The following is a 19,017-nucleotide window of genomic DNA, read 5'->3' on the forward strand; positions in this document are numbered from 1 at the left end:
CACTTATAAACCCATAATCTTCCATTAAATTAACCAATGTGGGACTCACTGCCAATAATCCTCAACAATCCTCCCCTCGAACAAAGTCCACTTTAAGCCTTCCCTGAGGCTTATGGAGCTCCCGAATAGCCTCCCCGACTCCTTTCTCTGGAGCCCTCGAATAAAGTAGTTCTCATAGGTATTATTTAAATAGGGTAAATTCAAAGAATAATAGCATAATTAAAAAAATAAAAAAAAAAACCAAAATTTAGATACAAACAAAATTTATAATTCTAACCTATTTTAAAAACAAATATACATCATCCATGACAAATTACCAGCGAACGACTCCAACAGAATTAGGGCAAAACTGAAATAACAGGTGTAAAGGAGGGTTAAAAATGGAAATTTGAGCCCAAATCATGATCTAAATGGGCCAGAAACATCCACCAGGCCCAGCCCAAATAGCAAACCCTAGAGGTCGGAATAGGAAACTCTGTACTGAAGCGATATATATATGTCCCATTATCACCTCCATTTCTTCGGCCTCTCAAAGTTCTCTGTTTCCCAGTGCCTATACACGTTTGTGGAGGCTTAAGGGAGCGCGCTTTCGTTTGCTCTCCCTCCGTTTCTTTCAGGTATTTTTCTTCTTTATCTAATTCATCTCGCACCTTATTCTATCGCGTCTTTGATTTGATTTCTTTTGTTGTCGTCTTTCGTCCGAGATTGTTTTTGTGGGCACTTGTAAGATCTGTTTGCCAAGTTTATAATGTTTGATGAATTTAATTATTGGAAGACTTACCACGGATTGTAATCAGAGATATGTTATGAAATGATGATTATGTTTGGATGTTTGGATTAGGGATGTATGTTTTAATGTGATTTTAGCAGACGAGCTAGCTAGATGATCCGTAGATTTATGTGTGGTGTGATTATGCTATCTGACTCATTGTTTGATTGATCTGATCGTTTTTAACATTGGGTCTTATCGTTGACAGCTAACAATCTTATTTTCGGACGTTGTGAAATTTGAAGACTTGTCAAGATGGTTAGTTCCCTTCCTGGTACTTCTCCTCTTCGTAATTTTGGTTATGACTCGATATAACTTCTTTGTGTTTTTTGGGTCAACAGGTGAAGTTTACAGCCGAGGAGCTTCGTAGGATTATGGACTACAAGCATAACATTCGTAACATGTCTGTTATTGCTCATGTCGATCATGGTATTATATTTATCTTTACATCGAATTCGTCAGGAATTATCTTCTTTGGCAATCATTTTTGTTATATTTTATATATTGGATTTTCTTGCAAGAGCTTTGATATGATATGGTGAACTTGGTAATGGAATTTTTCTACATCTAGATCATTACTAGGTTGCTTTTCCATCAACCCTTTGTATTTAGAAGATACTTTGGGGTGCGTTCGAAACCCATTTAAAACATTTTATGTCCTTAATATTGTTTTTTTTAACCTTCTGTTTTAATTATTTTAAATATTTTGTTTCTTAAATTTTTTATGGTGAACGGTTTAAACCCTGGACTTATCTCATCTTATCAGGCTGTCATGAGCCGATTCTGTATTATAAATGATAGTTTTCTTAATCTTACATTCATCTTTTTTACATTTCAGGGAAGTCCACTCTTACAGATTCTCTTGTGGCTGCTGCCGGTATCATTGCTCAAGAAGTTGCAGGTGATGTTCGGATGACGGATACCCGACAAGATGAGGCAGAACGGGGTATCACTATCAAGTCGACTGGAATCTCCCTCTACTATGAAATGTCTGATGAATCATTGAAAAGTTACAAGGGAGAGAGGAATGGAAATGAGTACCTTATCAATCTTATCGATTCGCCTGGGCATGTCGACTTCTCGTCTGAGGTTACAGCTGCTCTACGTATTACCGATGGTGCCCTTGTGGTGGTGGATTGTGTTGAAGGTGTCTGTGTCCAAACGGAGACAGTGCTTCGTCAGGCGTTGGGAGAGAGGATTCGACCTGTGTTGACTGTTAACAAGATGGACAGGTGCTTCCTTGAGCTTCAAGTAGATGGCGAAGAGGCTTACCAGACCTTCCAGAGAGTTATTGAGAATGCTAATGTGATCATGGCTACATATGAGGATCCACTTCTTGGTGATGTGCAAGTGTACCCTGAGAAGGGAACAGTTGCTTTCTCTGCTGGTTTGCACGGTTGGGCTTTCACCCTGACCAACTTTGCAAAGATGTATGCCTCTAAATTTGGAGTGGATGAGTCAAAAATGATGGAGAGGCTTTGGGGCGAGAACTTCTTCGACCCTGCCACCAAGAAATGGACCAGCAAGAACACTGGATCTGGAACATGCAAGCGTGGATTTGTTCAGTTCTGCTATGAACCTATCAAGCAGATTATTGCTACTTGCATGAATGACCAGAAGGACAAGCTATGGCCTATGTTGCAGAAGCTTGGAGTTGTCATGAAATCTGAAGAGAAGGATCTTATGGGTAAAGCATTGATGAAGCGAGTCATGCAAACATGGCTCCCAGCTAGCAGTGCTCTTTTGGAAATGATGATCTTTCATCTCCCTTCCCCAGCCACGGCACAAAAGTATCGTGTTGAGAACTTGTATGAAGGTCCACTAGACGATGCTTATGCTAGTGCCATCAGAAATTGTGACCCTGAGGGACCTCTTATGCTTTATGTATCAAAGATGATTCCTGCATCGGACAAGGGCAGGTTCTTTGCCTTTGGTCGTGTCTTCTCTGGGAAGGTTTCAACTGGTTTGAAAGTTAGAATCATGGGTCCAAACTATGTCCCTGGAGAGAAGAAAGACTTGTATGTGAAGAGTGTCCAGAGAACTGTCATTTGGATGGGAAAGAAGCAAGAAACAGTGGAGGATGTGCCTTGTGGTAATACGGTTGCCATGGTTGGGTTGGATCAATTTATCACCAAGAATGCTACTCTGACAAATGAGAAGGAAGTTGATGCTCATCCAATCCGAGCCATGAAATTTTCTGTATCTCCTGTGGTGCGTGTGGCTGTTCAGTGTAAGGTGGCATCTGATCTTCCCAAGCTTGTGGAAGGCCTTAAACGTTTGGCTAAGTCAGACCCTATGGTCGTGTGTTCCATGGAGGAATCTGGTGAGCACATTGTCGCTGGTGCTGGAGAGCTACATCTTGAGATCTGTCTGAAGGATTTGCAAGATGATTTCATGGGTGGAGCTGAAATCATAAAATCTGACCCTGTTGTCTCTTTCCGTGAAACTGTCCTTGAGAGGTCATGCCGCACAGTGATGAGCAAATCCCCCAACAAACACAATCGTCTGTACATGGAAGCACGACCCCTGGAGGAAGGACTGGCAGAGGCTATTGACGATGGTCGCATAGGCCCACGAGATGATCCTAAAATTCGGTCTAAAATTTTGGCGGAGGAGTTTGGTTGGGACAAGGATCTCGCGAAGAAGATTTGGTGCTTTGGTCCTGAGACTACTGGCCCCAACATGGTGGTTGATATGTGTAAGGGAGTTCAATACCTGAATGAAATCAAGGACTCCGTGGTGGCAGGTTTCCAATGGGCGTCTAAAGAAGGTGCGTTGTCTGAAGAAAACATGAGAGGCATCTGTTTTGAAGTGTGTGATGTGGTTCTTCATGCTGATGCCATCCACAGAGGAGGTGGTCAAGTTATTCCCACAGCTAGGAGGGTGATTTACGCATCTCAGTTGACAGCCAAACCCAGACTTCTTGAGCCAGTGTACCTGGTGGAAATTCAGGCCCCGGAGCAAGCTTTGGGAGGTATTTACAGTGTTCTTAACCAGAAGCGTGGACATGTGTTTGAGGAAATGCAGAGGCCTGGTACCCCTCTCTACAACATCAAGGCATATCTCCCTGTCATTGAGTCGTTCGGATTCTCGAGCACTCTGAGAGCTGCAACTTCTGGCCAGGCTTTCCCTCAGTGTGTGTTTGACCATTGGGACATGATGTCCTCAGATCCATTAGAAAGTGGCTCCCAAGCTGCACAGTTGGTTGCTGATATCCGTAAGAGGAAGGGATTGAAGGAGCAGATGACTCCATTGTCGGAGTTCGAAGACAAGCTTTAAATCACTCGTTTGGTTGAATTTTCAACACAACCTTATGAATCCGCAGGCGGAGAGGTTCTCTAATTAGTTCCCTATTTTTATCTTATCATCGTATAGGACGAAAGCCTATCTTTTTGGAGATGCTTTTTTTTTTTTTCTTTTTTTCCTTTACTTTTTCGACTGTTTTTATTTTTCGTTTTGCGTGTTTGTATGGACTACTCAGGTACTTTTGTTATTGAAATATGTTTTGTGGGTCAATGTTCTGAATATGAAGCATTTTTGTTGGTTTTTCAGTTTATTATTATCAGTCTTCAAAATGATAATGTTTTCAAGATCTTAAGTAATCACATTATAGTTATAATATATAAGCTTTACATTCTTCTCTCTTTTTATGTGGATGCGCATATAATCGGAATTGTCTGAATTATCATCATAAATCTGTTTTCATCATCAGATATGTAATTTTTCATTCCATCAAATACAATTCAATATGTGAACGTGGTTGATATAAATTTCAAAGATGGAAATATAGCAATTCATGGAAGCAAATGTTTATGATTAAATAGCATCCTTTAATAACTAAGACGTCTAAAGCTTCAAGTAAACAACTACTGCATACCTTCATTGGAAGATCCAAGCCTGATGAAGAAATATGCAACAAACGCCTAGATCTGCTGATCCTGAGCAAATATGATATACACATGTATATAGTTATTAATCTTTGTCAAAGATAAAATAAGGAGGGGGAAATCCTTAGGTTGTACAAACTACTGAGAAGTAATGGGTAATCCTCTGCAGACAGCCACATTGTACGAAATGGCACACGCTTATGGTGTAATGTACTGATCTTATCTTCATACTTTCTTTTGTCGGGCCCTTTACCTTTATAAACAGAAGGTCTCTAATTTAGATAGGTCAAAGCAGAAGTAGTACCTCAGTAGGTGAAAAACAATTACCAGTAATGATGAATAATAACCTAGGATATAAATATTTCTTTCCATCATAGATTTCTCTCCAGATAAATTCATCACAAACTGAATCATCCTCAACAATTCCACCAACACGCCTGTCATACATGACTACATGTAACAGCCTAAGCCCACCGATAGGGAGAGGTTTCCATATGATATTATTTCTTTGAGCTTTTCCTTCAGGGCTTCCCCTCAAGGTTTTGAAAACCGTCAATAGGTTTTCACACTCTTATAAAAAATGTTTCATTCTCCTCTCCAACTGATGTAAGATCTCACAATCCACCCTCATTGGGGGGCCAATGTCCTTGCTGGCACACCGTCTGGTGTCTGGCTCTGATACCATTTGTAACAGCCTAAACCCTCCGTTAGCAGATATTGTCCTCTTTTGGACTTCCCTTCTGGGCTCTCTCAAAGTTTTAAAACGTGTTTGCTAGGGAGAGATTTCCACACTCTTATAGGGAATGTTTCATTCTCCTCTTCAACTGATATGGGATCTCATAATCCACCCCCTTGGGGGCGTGTCTGACTTTGATACCATTTGTAACAACCCAAGTACACTGCTAGCAGATATTGCCCTCTTTGGGTTTTCTCTTCTAAACTTTCCCTCAAAGTTTTAAAACGTGTCTGTTAGGGAGAAGTTTCCACACTCTTATAAGAAATGTTTCGTTCTCCTCTCCCACTGATGTGGGGTCTCACACTCCAACTTCTAGTAGAAGAATACTAAAATCTTCATCTGGAGTCCTGAAAAAGACATTACAGGAAGTTAAGGCAGAGATCTCAAAGTTTGAAGATGCAAAACAGGAAGTCAATAATACATTGTGCTTTCAGAAAGAAATTCATAAGTTTCAACCTTTTTAATTGTTAAATGTTACTATTAGAAATATTCAACTTTTGCCTATTGGAGGTCTGTTTGAATTATCATCCTTACCAAGGTTCAAAGCTATCTCAAAGTGCTTCCCTTTCAAGTCGGAAATGCCATTATCTTTCAAACAAAATGTACTTAACACGAACATGTGATTGACTTTGATTTAAAATATTGTAGTGTATCAATACGGGATCCTATAGGAAGAGAATCCTGAAACCTACTAATTTGAGTGGGCACCTCAGTTCATGCAAAGCCAGATATCCATGGATGTCATGCTTGGAAGTGCAACCAATGTGCATACCAAATACAAGCATTTAGATGTTAATTTTATAGCTATCCCATGCCATTATTATCTACAACTAAATGGCTGCCTAAAGAATTTTCTGTAGATATTAATATCCTAACAAGTTACAGTACAAACTATCATATTCTCGTTAACAATCAAATGACCAAAAAAACACCCAGAAAGAGTATTGAAAGCACAAACATAGAACATCCCCAAGAAAAAGAAACGGAAAATATCAATTCTTCAAGAAGCATTAGTAAATTAGGTCAAACGTAAAACCTAACCAGGGAAATTATGTTGAACCGAGTGTTATAGTGTTAACTTGAATGAACAAGGGAAATTATGTTGAACTGAGAATGTACCCTATTTATGAAGATTTACCTATTATGAGTCTTTTGATAAATAAGAAAATACTTTCTCCTAAACCTACAGTAAATTTATTGAAATGTAGATCTTACCATAGCTAACACAATCTTGAAGACCAAGAGGCTGAATTATATCATTATGTAGCCTGCAAAACAACTAAAATGAACAACATAGTTTATATATCGCATCAGTGTACAGAAAGAATGAAACAAAAAAAGGCGACCATAACTCACCTCATGTTTGTCCTGGAGTGAAGCAATGTGGAAAAACTCGGAGGTTGATCATAGAGAACTGTGGCTCTACATATAAAAAAGGAAAACAGAAAAAACAAGAAAACAATTATTTTTAATACTCGACAGTAAACTTTCATGGGCTCTATTAGATGAAGTTTGACTATATTGTCATTCACCCATCAGTCTCATCCTCTTACTTGATATCCCAGTTTTCAGCCAGTTCATGTTGCATTGTCTCGTGACACAAAAGGAGCCATCTGCCATCTTCCCAAAATGCTGTTCAATCCTAGACTAAAATCACACTATAATTCAGCCAACGATAGATCAGCCAACCACATACTCGATGGACAAAAGAGTGGGAAAATTATATTCAGGACCAGCGGTATACAGCAACAAAACTGCTATTTCTTCCTAGGGACAGGGCAAGCAAAGTATGACCAAAATTATGGCAATCAATGATAAATGCAGATCGCTTTAGTTGCTAGCCCATTTTACAGCAATTAACGTTGGAACAGAAGGAGGATTCTGCGGAAGAGAACTCGTAAGGGATTATTGTAAAAATTGGAAATAAGCACCCAATCTCAAAAAGTACAATGGAAAAGCAGATGTTAACATAAATGTCTTTCACCAACTCTCAAATGTGTGAAAACTACATCAAGATAATGAACATTAGCTAGTTACAGGAAAAAGGCCAAACTGCAGATTATTAATTTAACAATAGTCACGTTACATGCACCCCAGAGGTGGGGGGAGAGGAAGGAGGTGTAACAGCCCAAGCCTACTGCTAGCCGATATTGTCCGCTTTGGCCCATTACGTATCGCCATCAGCCTCACAGTTGTAAAACGCGTTTATTAGGAAGATGTTTCCACATCCTTATAAAGAATGCTTCGTTCCCCTCATCTTCGCTGGCACACACCGCCTGATGTCTGGCTCTGATACCATTTGTAATAGCCCAAGCCTACTGCTAGTAGATGTTGTTCGCTTTGACCCGTTACGTATCGCCGTCAGTCTCACAATTTTGAAACGCATCTATTAGGGAGAGGTTTCCACACTGTTGTAAAGAATGTTTCGTTTTCCTCTCCAACCGATTTGGGATCTCACAGGAGGAGTGGGCAAACTAATTCTTATTCTTAAGTACATGCACCAAACATTGCATCCCTGACATATAACTTTTGAAACATACAGAAAGACTTGTAAAATAATCCTAGCCAACACAGTGAGACAAGGCCCTGTTTGAGAGTGTAAAAGTGTAAAAGAGGAAACCAGATAAATAATAATCTGCTTATCTACAGGCAAATGGACCCAGACAATATTTTGGACTTGTAGCTACAATCATTACTTTAATACATCTTGAGGCAACTTATGCTAGGGTTAAGAAGAGGAAAGGAAACAAATACCTTTTTATGAATGGATAATTCATAGGCACAATCATATGCCTTTACCATCAAGAAACACACACTCTCTCTTCTTAAGAGGTGAGGAGTACAGGTTGTTCAAAAAAGATCAGGAGATAACTCAATGCCCAGAAACCAGAAAAAATTATACCATTTGTCATTTGTTTAAACATGACATAATCAAGAAGTTGGACGCATCATAATTTCCAACCATTTATTTACCTGCACAACGAAGAAGGCAGGCGAATGAATTCTAACTATAAGGAACCAAAGAAGCATAAGAAACTGAACGAGAGACTTAAGTAGTAGTGTTACAGGACGGAAAATCCATGGCAGATTTTGAAGGAATTTTGTACATCACTACTCAAGTCGCTATAGGAATTTTGGCAAGTTCTCTACAGAAATCAAAGAAACACTGAAACCAACAATACGCAGCTAAATTGAACATTCATAATACACACCAATCAAGACTCAGTTGAGGAAACGGTAAAATCATACCTGGCGGGCAAGAGAAAATCATACGAGGACTTCGACCTAGATCACGAAGAACAACCACACAAGCTCGACCTCCCTTCCCTTTCCTTCTTAAACGAATTTACATTAGAATTTCACCACGCTCAATCAGTTGCTATAGCAAATCCCAATGATGTTCAAATTCTAATGTAAATTCGTCTGAGAAAATCATACCTCACGAAAACTCGCTCTAAGAAGTTCTGCTCTGCCACCTCTCTGGTCGGCGGTTGCTGGTTGTGGGAAATTCGATGCATCAAAACCGCGGCAATTCAATTGGGCCTCATGGGATGATACACGGTTCGGTTTAGTTTAAGATTTAGGGTGACCGCGGTTCGGTTTGGTCGGTTTTGACCCCAACCGAGAGGAAGAGCCATGGCCGGTCCCTAAAATTAAAATACTCGGTTCGGTTTGTTCGGTTTATTCGGTTTATTTTCTTTAACATAAAAAGTCGAACCAAATAGAATGAAGTTCGGTTTTCCATTTTTGAACCGAGGACATGAATGGAGAACCGAATTAAACCCGATTTCAACACTGAAAAGGGCACGCAGCTTTTACAGATTATGAAGCGGGACGATCACTTTGCGAGCCCAAGCATCCATCTCTAGACATCAGGGCAGGAGCTTAATGGAATACGACACATGCTCTTGTAAGTTTCAACACTTGTAAGCTTTCTTCCCCATCCTAAATTCATGAAGAAACGATAAAAAAAGAAAGGAAAAGAAATCTTCCAAGTTTTTTTCTGTGCCATCTGTTCATTGTTAATTTTGCGTTGGATTGGCTGTTTCATAGAAGATAGTTACTAGCATTTTATTGGGTCATTCTTATTGTTTTGGATTTTTATTTGATAATCAAAATTGGAAAAGGATTTAGCTTCCAGGACGTTCATCTGGTTTACTCTCGGTGAGTTTACAAGATGTTAAGAGATGGGCAATGAAAGAATTTAGAAGCAATTGGTATTCTCTTAATATTTGTTAAGAACATCCTAATGGGCACTGGCGCTGCAGCAAACCGTTGCACTTAGGCATGGCCCCATGGAGGTTCTTAACTAAACATTCGAAATGTAGTATCATCTTTGACACTCATGTAACTTGCTTGAAGATAAGGAGCTGTCAAATGGACTGGAGTGTGCTTGAGACCGTTTATGTAATTGGCTTACATGTTTATGTTGAGAATTTGATCGTCTAGCTTAAAGACCATATCACTTGGCATCTTATCTAGCCAATGGACTCAAGAGACAATGAAGTATCACCTCTAAGGTTTTTCCTACCCCTCCCCCACCAGCAGATATTGTTTTTAGAGGGTCCTCTTTGAGCTTTTCCTTTCAGATTTCTCCTCAAGGTTTATATTGTCCTCTTTGGACTTTTCTTTTCGGACTTTCCCTCAAGGTTTTTAAAATGTGTCTGCTAGGGAAAGGTTTTCATACCCTTATAAAAAATGCTTCGTTCTCCTCCACAACCAAGGTGGGATCTCACAATCCACTCCCTTTAGGGCCCAATGTCTTCGCTGGCACTCGTTCCCTTCTCCAATCAATGCGGGATCCCCTAATCCATCCCTCTTCGAGGCCCAGCGTCCTTGCTGGCACACCGCCTCATGTCCAACCTCCTTCAGGACTCAGTCTCCTCGCTTGCACATCGCCCGGTGTCTGGCTCTAATACCATTTGTAACGGCCCAAGTCCACTGTTAGTAGGTATTGTCCTCTTTGGGTTTTTCCTCAAGGTTTTTAAAACGCGTGTGCTAGGGAGAGGTTTCCACACCCTTGGAAAGAATGATTCCTTCTCCTCTCCAACCGATGTGGGATCTCACACTTTAGTTACCTTAGTTACTTTAGTTTCTCTTGATGCTATGAGTAAAAGTAGGTCCAGGGGAGACTGTTCAGATTCTAGTTGAATTCTTGGAGGTGGCCATTACATCAACTGTCTTCCTCAAACGAATTTACCCTTCTGGGTGCAATTCTTTCTTTAGTCTCTTTGCCTAAGATCATATTTACTGCTTTATTTTGGGAAAGGATGGTGATACTAATGAAATAAAGAAAAGATGGAAAAGATAGGAATTGTGAGTAATTATTGGTGGGGTTTATATGAAGATGCTTTTGAAAGAAGAAGGTGGATGAATGCGGTTGTGCAGAAAGCTCATCATCCTGAGCTGCAGGATTACATCCACTCAACTGTTTCAGGGCTACTGTCTTTCATCCAAAAGGTTGACCATTCACTTCTATTCTTGTCCTCTATCTGCTAAAGATGGTCCTAAATTTCTTGTCTACCCATGTGCCATTTAGAATTGATACCAAGTCCTTTGTTCAAAGGCATCCTTGTACGGTGGATTATTTCTTTCACATGGCTACTTCTTGCTTGGTTTTAGGAAAAGTGAGCGTTGTTTCTGATTGGAACCAGTGAAGGAAACTATTGGGTTCTGTAGTTGTAAGTATTAGACGTAAAGATTAAATTTGGCTCAGTTCTTTACGAGTTTATCTTGGTATAACATGTTACAAATGCAGTTAATTGTGAAACCCCACATCAGTTAGAGAGGAAAACGAAGCATTCTTTACAAAGGTATGGAAACCTCTCTCTATTAGACACGTTTTAGAACCGTGAGACTGACGGCGATACGTAATGGGCCAAAGCAGACAATGTTTACTAGCGCTGTGTTTAGACTGTTACAAATGTTATTAGAGCCAGACATTAGGCGGTGTGCCAGCAAGGACGCTAGGCCCCAAGGAGGTGGACGGTGAGATCCCACATCAATTTGAGAGAGGAGCAAAACATTCTTTATAAAGGTATGGAAACCTCTCCCTAGCAGACACGTTTTAAAAACGAAACATTATTTACTAATGGTGAACTTTGGCTGTTATGGAGAGTTCAAAACGAACACCAAGCATTGGCATCAACCAGGAGTAAGCACCCCATCAAGTCCATGAACAGCCAACCTCTAAGCTTGCAGTTATATATCTACAACATCCTAGCTTATCAGAGCCAAAACCTTGTGAATAAATTTGCATTACTGTGAAAATACTTTGCTTAGATTGTTGAAAGGTGTGTTGAGCTTGTATTTTAGAGCTTGTGCAGACAGTTCATAGTATGTATAAAGTGATGAAAGTGTGAAGATTTAAAGAGATAAACCCTAAAGCAGAACAAGGAAAAGGAGTTTTTGTTTGGTAGATTAATGAGAGACATCATAAGTTGGGGTTGTCAGGCCTGCTCCTACTCTGCCTGTCCTCTTCATTCATCATCCCAATCACTCTCCTTTTCTTAGCTGAGATGTAATGACTGAAAATCAGAGATGAGTATCAATTCTCTCAGATCTCACTTCTTTTCTTACTTTCCACAAACTCCCCTTTACTCATGTTTTTTCTCTTTTTACATCCTAAGTTACTTCGATACTCGGTACTAAAAAAACCTATTTCAAAAGAAGTTGTCTGAGACGCTTGTTTCAGAACGTTCACCCACACTATGACACACATATGTACCATAGGATAGTTTGCGTAGGTCACTGGGCTCAGGGGTGGTAGAGAGCTGACACCATACTTCCCCTCAGTCATTCCAATTCTTCTCAAATAGACGTCTTTTTGACAAGTGGACATGGTTTCGTGCATAGTACGCCAAGTATCCAATTGACACCAAATTTAACATTTTTTTACACATGGACACTTTTCTATAAACTCGCCTTTACACTCTTTACACACGATCGAGACTTGTAAAGCAGAGGAAATTGAGAAAGATGGATGGAATTGTGTGTTGATTGAGTATTAGAGAATAGAAATACAAGTGGGTTGTGAATTCAAATGCCAAATAATGAGTGTTCATAGCCAAATGGGACCAATTCCAATGCTCCATAATCAATAAGATGCATTTTCTACATTGATTGATTGTACCAAACTTTGTTCCCCCATTAATTTCCTCTCTCTTTTTGTCTTTTTAATTTAATTCAAACGTAATACCTCGTGATTTCTCCTTATTCGGTCATTTTCAACTTCCACACGTCTCTGTCTCTATCCACTGTTCATCACATTATTTTATCAAAATGCACCTCATCTCTCATTTCACATATCGTTGAAATAAATGACTTGCAGCTACACAAACCATTAGATTAAGATCACTATACACAAAGCACGTTTTCCTTCAAACTTCACATATATAACTAGTTTCTTTTTCAAAGCAGCTCTCGAACAATACATATATTTCAACGACACGGGCATACAAAAAACCTTTAGACTTACTCCACCCAATATGATGAGACTTGAGAGCGAAAGTAGCAAGCAAGGTAGTGATGAGATTTCATGTAAAAGTAAAGAAAAGAACATGAAAATGGTTTAAGATATGATTCCTAGGCGAGTGGTTGGTGCCATAGGTTTGTTTGTTCGCTTGCTTTTTGGAGCAACCATGGTGGGATTCCTATCTTCGCCCACCATTATGTCTTTCTATAAAGCTCAAGCCCCACCACCATCTCCAACACTTCTTTTTACACATCAACATCTACCATTTTACTTCATTATTAGCCCCTCATTTCATCATCATCATTCCACATTAAACAACTCCGACTCCTCGTGCCCGAATCTTCGTATAGAAAAATATCAAAACACCATCCATCCAATCAAATACACGACTCACCCTCACCCTCACCCTGATTCTTAACATTAAATTATTTAACCTTAAACTTTCCAAATGCTCTAAGTAGCTACGTTCGATTGGCGGAAAAAAAAAAGAAAAAAAAAACCATCCGACCCCAATTACAAATTCTCTCAAAACAAAATTATGCTCGATATTTTCTTCTTGTACCTTTAATTATGTGAAATTTGTATTTATCGTATAAAGAAAGAAAAATGATCCAAATCTTGATTTGATTTGATTTGATTTTTGGTAGAGATGTTTGTTTGTTTTTTTTTTTTTTAATAATTATTATTTTCTACGACATTAAATTTTTAATCAAATACCAAAAATAAAAAAATAAAAATATTTTTTTTGTATGATTTTTGAAAATTAAAAACAAACAAAGAAATTGGTAAATAGTACTAAAAAAAATACATTATAAAAATACTTTCTACGATTAAAATATTAAATAAATCTCTAAATTTTAAATTTTATTTATAATCAATCTATTAGATATAAATTTTTTTAAAAAAATTTTAATAAAAAAATATAAAAACTAAATTAGATAATTAAAAATGAAATAAAAAATATAATACCTTTTAATAATCGTGCTTATTTCCCACAAGCAAGCTACACCACAAATCAATCAAATCCTATTTTTTTTAATTTTTTTATTTTAATAATTTCTTATTTCAAACATAGATGTACACTAATCATCATTGTCGAGCATGATTATGGTTCATATAACTTAGAAAAATAATAAAATAAAATAAAATAAAATAAAATAAAATCAATGAAATTATTGGATGATATATTTAAAAAGGCAATAATATTAGGTATAATTAAATAGTGATTAATGGGATGGGAAATGATTATGGGGTGACAAAATTATAGCACTCAAGTTATTAATAAACAAACCTAATTTTTAGAACTAAAATCCTTTCCAAATGGGTATTATTAAACTAATTTATATTTAATTATATATCCACAAAGTCAAATCATTTTATAATTTACATATTTTATATATGTTTTAATGCTTGTGACTCCTCTTACATCATCATCAAATTTTTAATCCTAATTAATGCCTCAATTTTGATAATTATAGCAATATAAATAATTTATTTTTATATATTTAATTATAATATGAAATACCATCGAGGAAATTTCGACTTTTTTTTTTTTTTTTTTTTTTTTTTTTTTTGGTGTTTGTGTAAAATTCAACTATCTATTTAATGGTTGCATCAATAATGAGATAGATAGCGACGTTACTCTCCCTTATCTTTATCTTGTTATTAAAATTAGAAATTAAAAAAATAGCGGAAATAAAAAATAAAAAATATGGGTGAAGCCACGTGTTGGAATTTGATTGGAATTATATTTAATTAAGGAGGGTTGGGTTTTGCTTTCTTGAAATTATATTTTATTTGGGTTTTTCTTTTTCTTTTTTTTTTTCTTTTTTTGGAAATTTCAAATCAAATATCTTATTTTTCCTCGTAGATTTTAAAATAGATGTGAGGTGAGAATAACGTGACATCATTACCGTTAATATTATATTTGAGAATAAAATATAATTTTATTTGAAAATAATAGTTAAACTAATTCATGGACTATTTAAAATTATTTTTTTAATTTCAAACTAAAATGTTAATTTAAAAATTTTTGGAACTAAATAGATAATAATTTAAAACTTCGTGTACAAAAATATATCTTAATTATAATAATTCTTAAGAATGCATATTTATATTTTATTTAAATAAATAATGGAATCTTATTCAACGACACAAAACGATATATATGTATAGATACACACATGTTATCGAGTGAATCTGTTGACATTTTTTACTAATCTCTTTTATTATTCTTCTAATTTTTTTTTTATTAACCACAAATTGTGTAACATTTAATTACAAAGGAGTTCAGTGCAAGGCACTGGTCGGAGTAGGGCTAGACCCTCTCCATAGTAGACGCGTTTTTAAATCATGAGACTGACGGCTATCGGTTGAAGAAGGGAACAAAACATGTTTTAAAACCGTAAAACTAACGGTAATAAATCAAATCGTTTTTTATTTCAAATTATTATTTTAAATTGAAAATATCTTTATTTTTTTATTTCAAATTATTATTTTAAATTAAAAATATCTTTAAAATAACAAAGTTTAGAAAAGTAGCTAAAACTAAAAGGCAAGAGAATAAATTTGGGTAATGGAAAATTCAATGATCTAAAATAGAATAGGATTCTAATTAAGGTGAGGTATTTCTTCATTCTAGAAAATACTTTAGAAAAATTTGAATTCGAGAGAGAACGGATGAATTAGTGGACGTGGTGCATTCGACGCGTAAATTAAACAAGTATTGCATCTGGGATTGACTTATGCTTTCTAACCATTTCAAGATTAAGCTTATGTCGTTGTCATAGATATCGTTGTGGAGTATACATCTCCAGTCATAGATATCGTTATGGAGTATTACATCTCCAGTCATTATAGGTATCAACTTTTATGTTAGGAATTTATACGATATCTTAAAAACTTCTAAAAACTCAGAATTGACTAGACATGAGAGAACGTCCTCGGCACAAGTCAAGTCGATTTCCCATTCTACCCTTTTTTTGTTTTATCTCGATCTTAGAATTATATATACTTATATAGTTTTAAAACAAATTATGTAAGCGTTCAATAAAATAATACGAAGCATAATGTTGAATTTATCTATTTTAAACTAGTTTCTCATTAGACATAATTATTTAAAAAAAAAATGTAAAAACAAAGAATTTGGACAAAATCATTGTGGGCCCCAGAAGAGTTAGAGAGAGAGAATGTGATGGCAAGAGTGCTGGTTATGAAAGGGACAGGTGGAGGTGGTGGCCCCACTCAGGAACACCCTAAGATCCCTATCCCTAACCCCCTAAATAAATTAAAATTAAAAAAATAAATAAATAAATAAATAAACAAAGACACCACAAAATCTCTAATTCTCCACATCATGTATTCCTATACTTCCAACACTTTACATTCATGCCCCCTGACTCTCTCTTTTTACACAAAAATCCCCCCATCCCATGGACCCCACTTAAAAAACTCTACGTTTTCATTTACATTTCGCTCCCCTGAAAAAGACAAAATTATAAAATTGACCCAACGCGACTCCTCAACCAATACCCATTACTTTTTATTTATTTTAAGAATTAGATTCCCATAATTACTAGAGTTAACCCATAAATAAATAATTAATTAATTAATTTTGGAAGCATTAGGAATTGGAATCCGTGTGAAAAGAGTAAGGTAAAAAGGATGTGGGCCCTACCTCACTGCCGCTCTCCAACACCGATATTTCCGGGAGTCCGACGTGTCAGCTTTTAAACCTCCTCCTCCGTTCCTTTTTTTCCTTTATAATTTTAATACTAACATACGCCTGAATTTCGCTAAAATACGCTACGTCCGCTCCCCCCATGTCTCCACTATACCCATCATCGTCGGATTCAATCAAAGCATAAAGAGATTAGAGAAATTTGTGTAAGAAAATGACACAAATTTGAGAGAGGATAAACAGAGGCTGATCAGAGATTAGAAATGTGTAGAAAAGGGTGGAGAATTTGAAGAATTTGAAGAGAAGAATGAAATATGTGTGTGTGTTTTTTTGTTGTTCTAAGGCATGATTACACGAACACTGGCGTTATTGGTAGCGTTGCAGATGGGACAATGGTGTAGAGATGAACCACAAACAGTACACAAACACAGATGCCTGCATGGCAATAGCAGCACGCATGATTCTTCCTTCCAACAGTTCTTGCACCGTCTGTCCTCCTCCTTCCTTCTCGTCTTCCTCCCTTTTCTCCTCTCTTCTTCAACTTCCTCCTCCTCCTCCTCCTCCACATCTCCGCCGTTGCTTCCGCAGCACGACTCTGCCTTCTCCTCCTCCTCCACCTCCTCCTCCTTTTTCACGTCTAACAGAACAAGTTCCAGGTCGCTCCGGAGAGCATTTGCGGTGGCTTCATTCGTCTCAGCCACATCACGCCATATTTGATTCTCCATGCATAGACTATTCACTCGTTCTTCTAGTTCCCAATTTAGTTTCCCCATCTTCTCGATCTCTTCCTCTTTGCTCCTTAAAATCCCCATCATTCCTACTTCTATCGCCTCCATAATCCTTCTCGCTTCTCTCTTCCGTTTTTCTTCCATTTCCATCCTCACCTTCTCCATCTGCTTCCATACAAGTATATACGTCAGTAATTAAACCACCAAAACGTTTCTCAACCACTACTTCTCCTATTTACATATATCAATAAATTAAAAACAGCGTTCGGTACCGTACATGTTGCGATATCAATCGTTCCAGATCTAATTGCTGCTGTTGAACTAGGATGGAGATATCTTCGCCAAGAAAATATAAATTACGTCCACAATTCTTCTGAGAATGAGCATGCGAGGAAGGATATGAGAGGAATCGGTTTATGGTGGAATGATCCCTACCGCGCTTTCTCGGAATCGGAAGATTATAAGATATAGCGCTATCGGACTTCATAACAACACCTGTCGACGCCGATGCCGACGCCGGCATCGCTCCCACCGCCTTAGGAAACGAATCAATCGCTACAGAATTGTACGGCGGAAGCAGAGTCGTCTCCGCCGCTGCAGTATTAGCACTGAAACCTGTTAATGGCGCTCCGTATCCCATGATCTCTGTCAATAACAATCTGATTCAAAGCAAAATGAAACCGATCTCTCTGTTTTCTTCTTTATTCCTTGTTTTGCTTCAATCGCTGCGTACCGAAACAAATTGATTGGTTGTTCTCGGAACTTGAAATTTGGGTTCCCTCAGCAGAGTCTTTCAATCTGTACAAGAAGAACAAAATTCCGTTCAGAGAGAGAAGAATGAAACGGCCATATATAAACAATAATGTATTCCCGTTGTATTTATAGGTAAAAGCAAAACAAACACAGACCTGGTCAATCCCGTAATTTCTGGAAACATACAAGGGCATTTCCGAGATTTATGATCCTTTCCAACCAAATATTGGATTGGTTCTGTAATAAACACACACATATATTATATATGAATTTAATTTCCCGACCCATAATAACAATAATAATAATAACCGAGGAGTTCTTAAATTTAAATGACTGACATTGTGGGTCTCTGCCACGTGTCGTATCGCACCAGTCGACGCACGTAAGGAGAGTGGGGGGTTTTCGGATACGGCGTAACCGACTTGTCACTTTTCCCTTTTAAAAACAAACAATTTTTTAATCTTCCAAGAAAAGGAAAAAGAAAATATATTAATCAACCACATCCTAAAGAATCGTAGCCGTCCGTTTATGACAACTTAATCCCAGATTTTCCAATTTTTTAATCAAATAAATGTAATTTTGTTTTTCATAATTTGGGTGATAAAAGGGGGAAATTGTGAAAGAATAATTAGGAGGGGAAATGGATGGAGGGATATTAATTACATAAGACTGTCAGAGTTGGACCAACATGATTGACACAACATAATTATGAAACTTTATAAAGAGAGGATTGAGAGAGAGTAGATAAAAAGGTTACTTACAAACTTTGTTTTTCCTTTTACTCTCTTTCTAACATTATTGCTTCTCTTGCATCATCCACACATATGATGCTTTTGGTAAGCCACACCATTCATAGATATCACCTAAAGCAATTTCAAAAACAAAAAAAAAAGGGGAAAGGGGGTGGTGGATGCAAAAGACGTGAAAACTTTTTCGTAGACGCGTTTTAAAAACCTTGAGGAAAACCCAGAAGGGTAGTGTGCCAGAGCTG

The 19,017-nt window shown here is 37.4% G+C and overlaps 2 protein-coding genes and 2 long non-coding RNA genes across 15 annotated transcripts; 2 read left to right on the forward strand and 2 right to left on the reverse strand.

Moving 5' to 3' along the window:
• The first annotated feature begins 486 nt into the window (after window positions 1–486).
• On the forward strand, window positions 487–4,285 carry LOC111777103 (elongation factor 2). The gene is made up of 4 exons (XM_023656545.2): window positions 487–617; window positions 978–1,027; window positions 1,111–1,198; window positions 1,608–4,285. Exons 2-4 carry the CDS (start codon window positions 1,025–1,027, stop codon window positions 4,046–4,048), a joined length of 2,532 nt encoding a protein of 843 aa, XP_023512313.1. The 5' UTR covers window positions 487–617; window positions 978–1,024; the 3' UTR covers window positions 4,049–4,285.
• On the reverse strand, window positions 4,172–8,960 carry LOC111777105 (uncharacterized). Of its 10 annotated transcripts, XR_015412083.1 has the most exons (6): window positions 8,642–8,892; window positions 8,459–8,538; window positions 6,946–8,365; window positions 6,749–6,814; window positions 6,608–6,671; window positions 4,172–5,739 (listed from the first exon to the last, which is right to left on the reverse strand). It is a non-coding gene; the product is annotated as an uncharacterized LOC111777105 (long non-coding RNA). The 10 variants fall into 10 exon arrangements; XR_015412081.1 differs by having other exon boundaries at window positions 6,946–8,724; window positions 8,831–8,960; XR_015412079.1 differs by having other exon boundaries at window positions 6,946–7,273; window positions 8,147–8,899.
• A 208-nt stretch (window positions 8,961–9,168) lies between these two features.
• Window positions 9,169–12,510, forward strand: LOC111777669 (uncharacterized). Its single transcript, XR_002812409.2, has 2 exons — window positions 9,169–11,429; window positions 11,509–12,510. It is a non-coding gene; the product is annotated as an uncharacterized LOC111777669 (long non-coding RNA).
• Window positions 12,511–16,823: 4,313 nt separating this feature from the next.
• Window positions 16,824–18,802, reverse strand: LOC111777832 (putative BOI-related E3 ubiquitin-protein ligase 3). 3 transcript variants are annotated; one of them, XM_087118454.1, is made up of 5 exons: window positions 18,788–18,802; window positions 18,365–18,461; window positions 18,182–18,263; window positions 17,551–18,071; window positions 16,824–17,441 (listed from the first exon to the last, which is right to left on the reverse strand). In XM_087118454.1, the coding sequence occupies exons 4-5, from the start codon at window positions 17,911–17,913 to the stop codon at window positions 16,884–16,886; spliced, it is 921 nt and encodes a 306-aa protein (XP_086974580.1). In that variant the 5' UTR covers window positions 17,914–18,071; window positions 18,182–18,263; window positions 18,365–18,461; window positions 18,788–18,802; the 3' UTR covers window positions 16,824–16,883. The 3 variants fall into 3 exon arrangements, with proteins under 3 accessions (XP_086974580.1, XP_023513322.2, XP_023513323.2); XM_023657554.2 differs by lacking the exon at window positions 18,788–18,802 and having other exon boundaries at window positions 18,365–18,517; XM_023657555.2 differs by lacking the exons at window positions 18,182–18,263; window positions 18,365–18,461; window positions 18,788–18,802 and having other exon boundaries at window positions 16,824–17,438; window positions 17,551–18,135.
• Between the last annotated feature and the right edge of the window lie 215 nt (window positions 18,803–19,017).

This window comes from Cucurbita pepo, chromosome 16 (genome assembly GCF_057944985.1).
Source record: "Cucurbita pepo subsp. pepo isolate OVF chromosome 16, ASM5794498v1, whole genome shotgun sequence".
Classification (NCBI taxonomy): domain Eukaryota; kingdom Viridiplantae; phylum Streptophyta; class Magnoliopsida; order Cucurbitales; family Cucurbitaceae; genus Cucurbita; species Cucurbita pepo.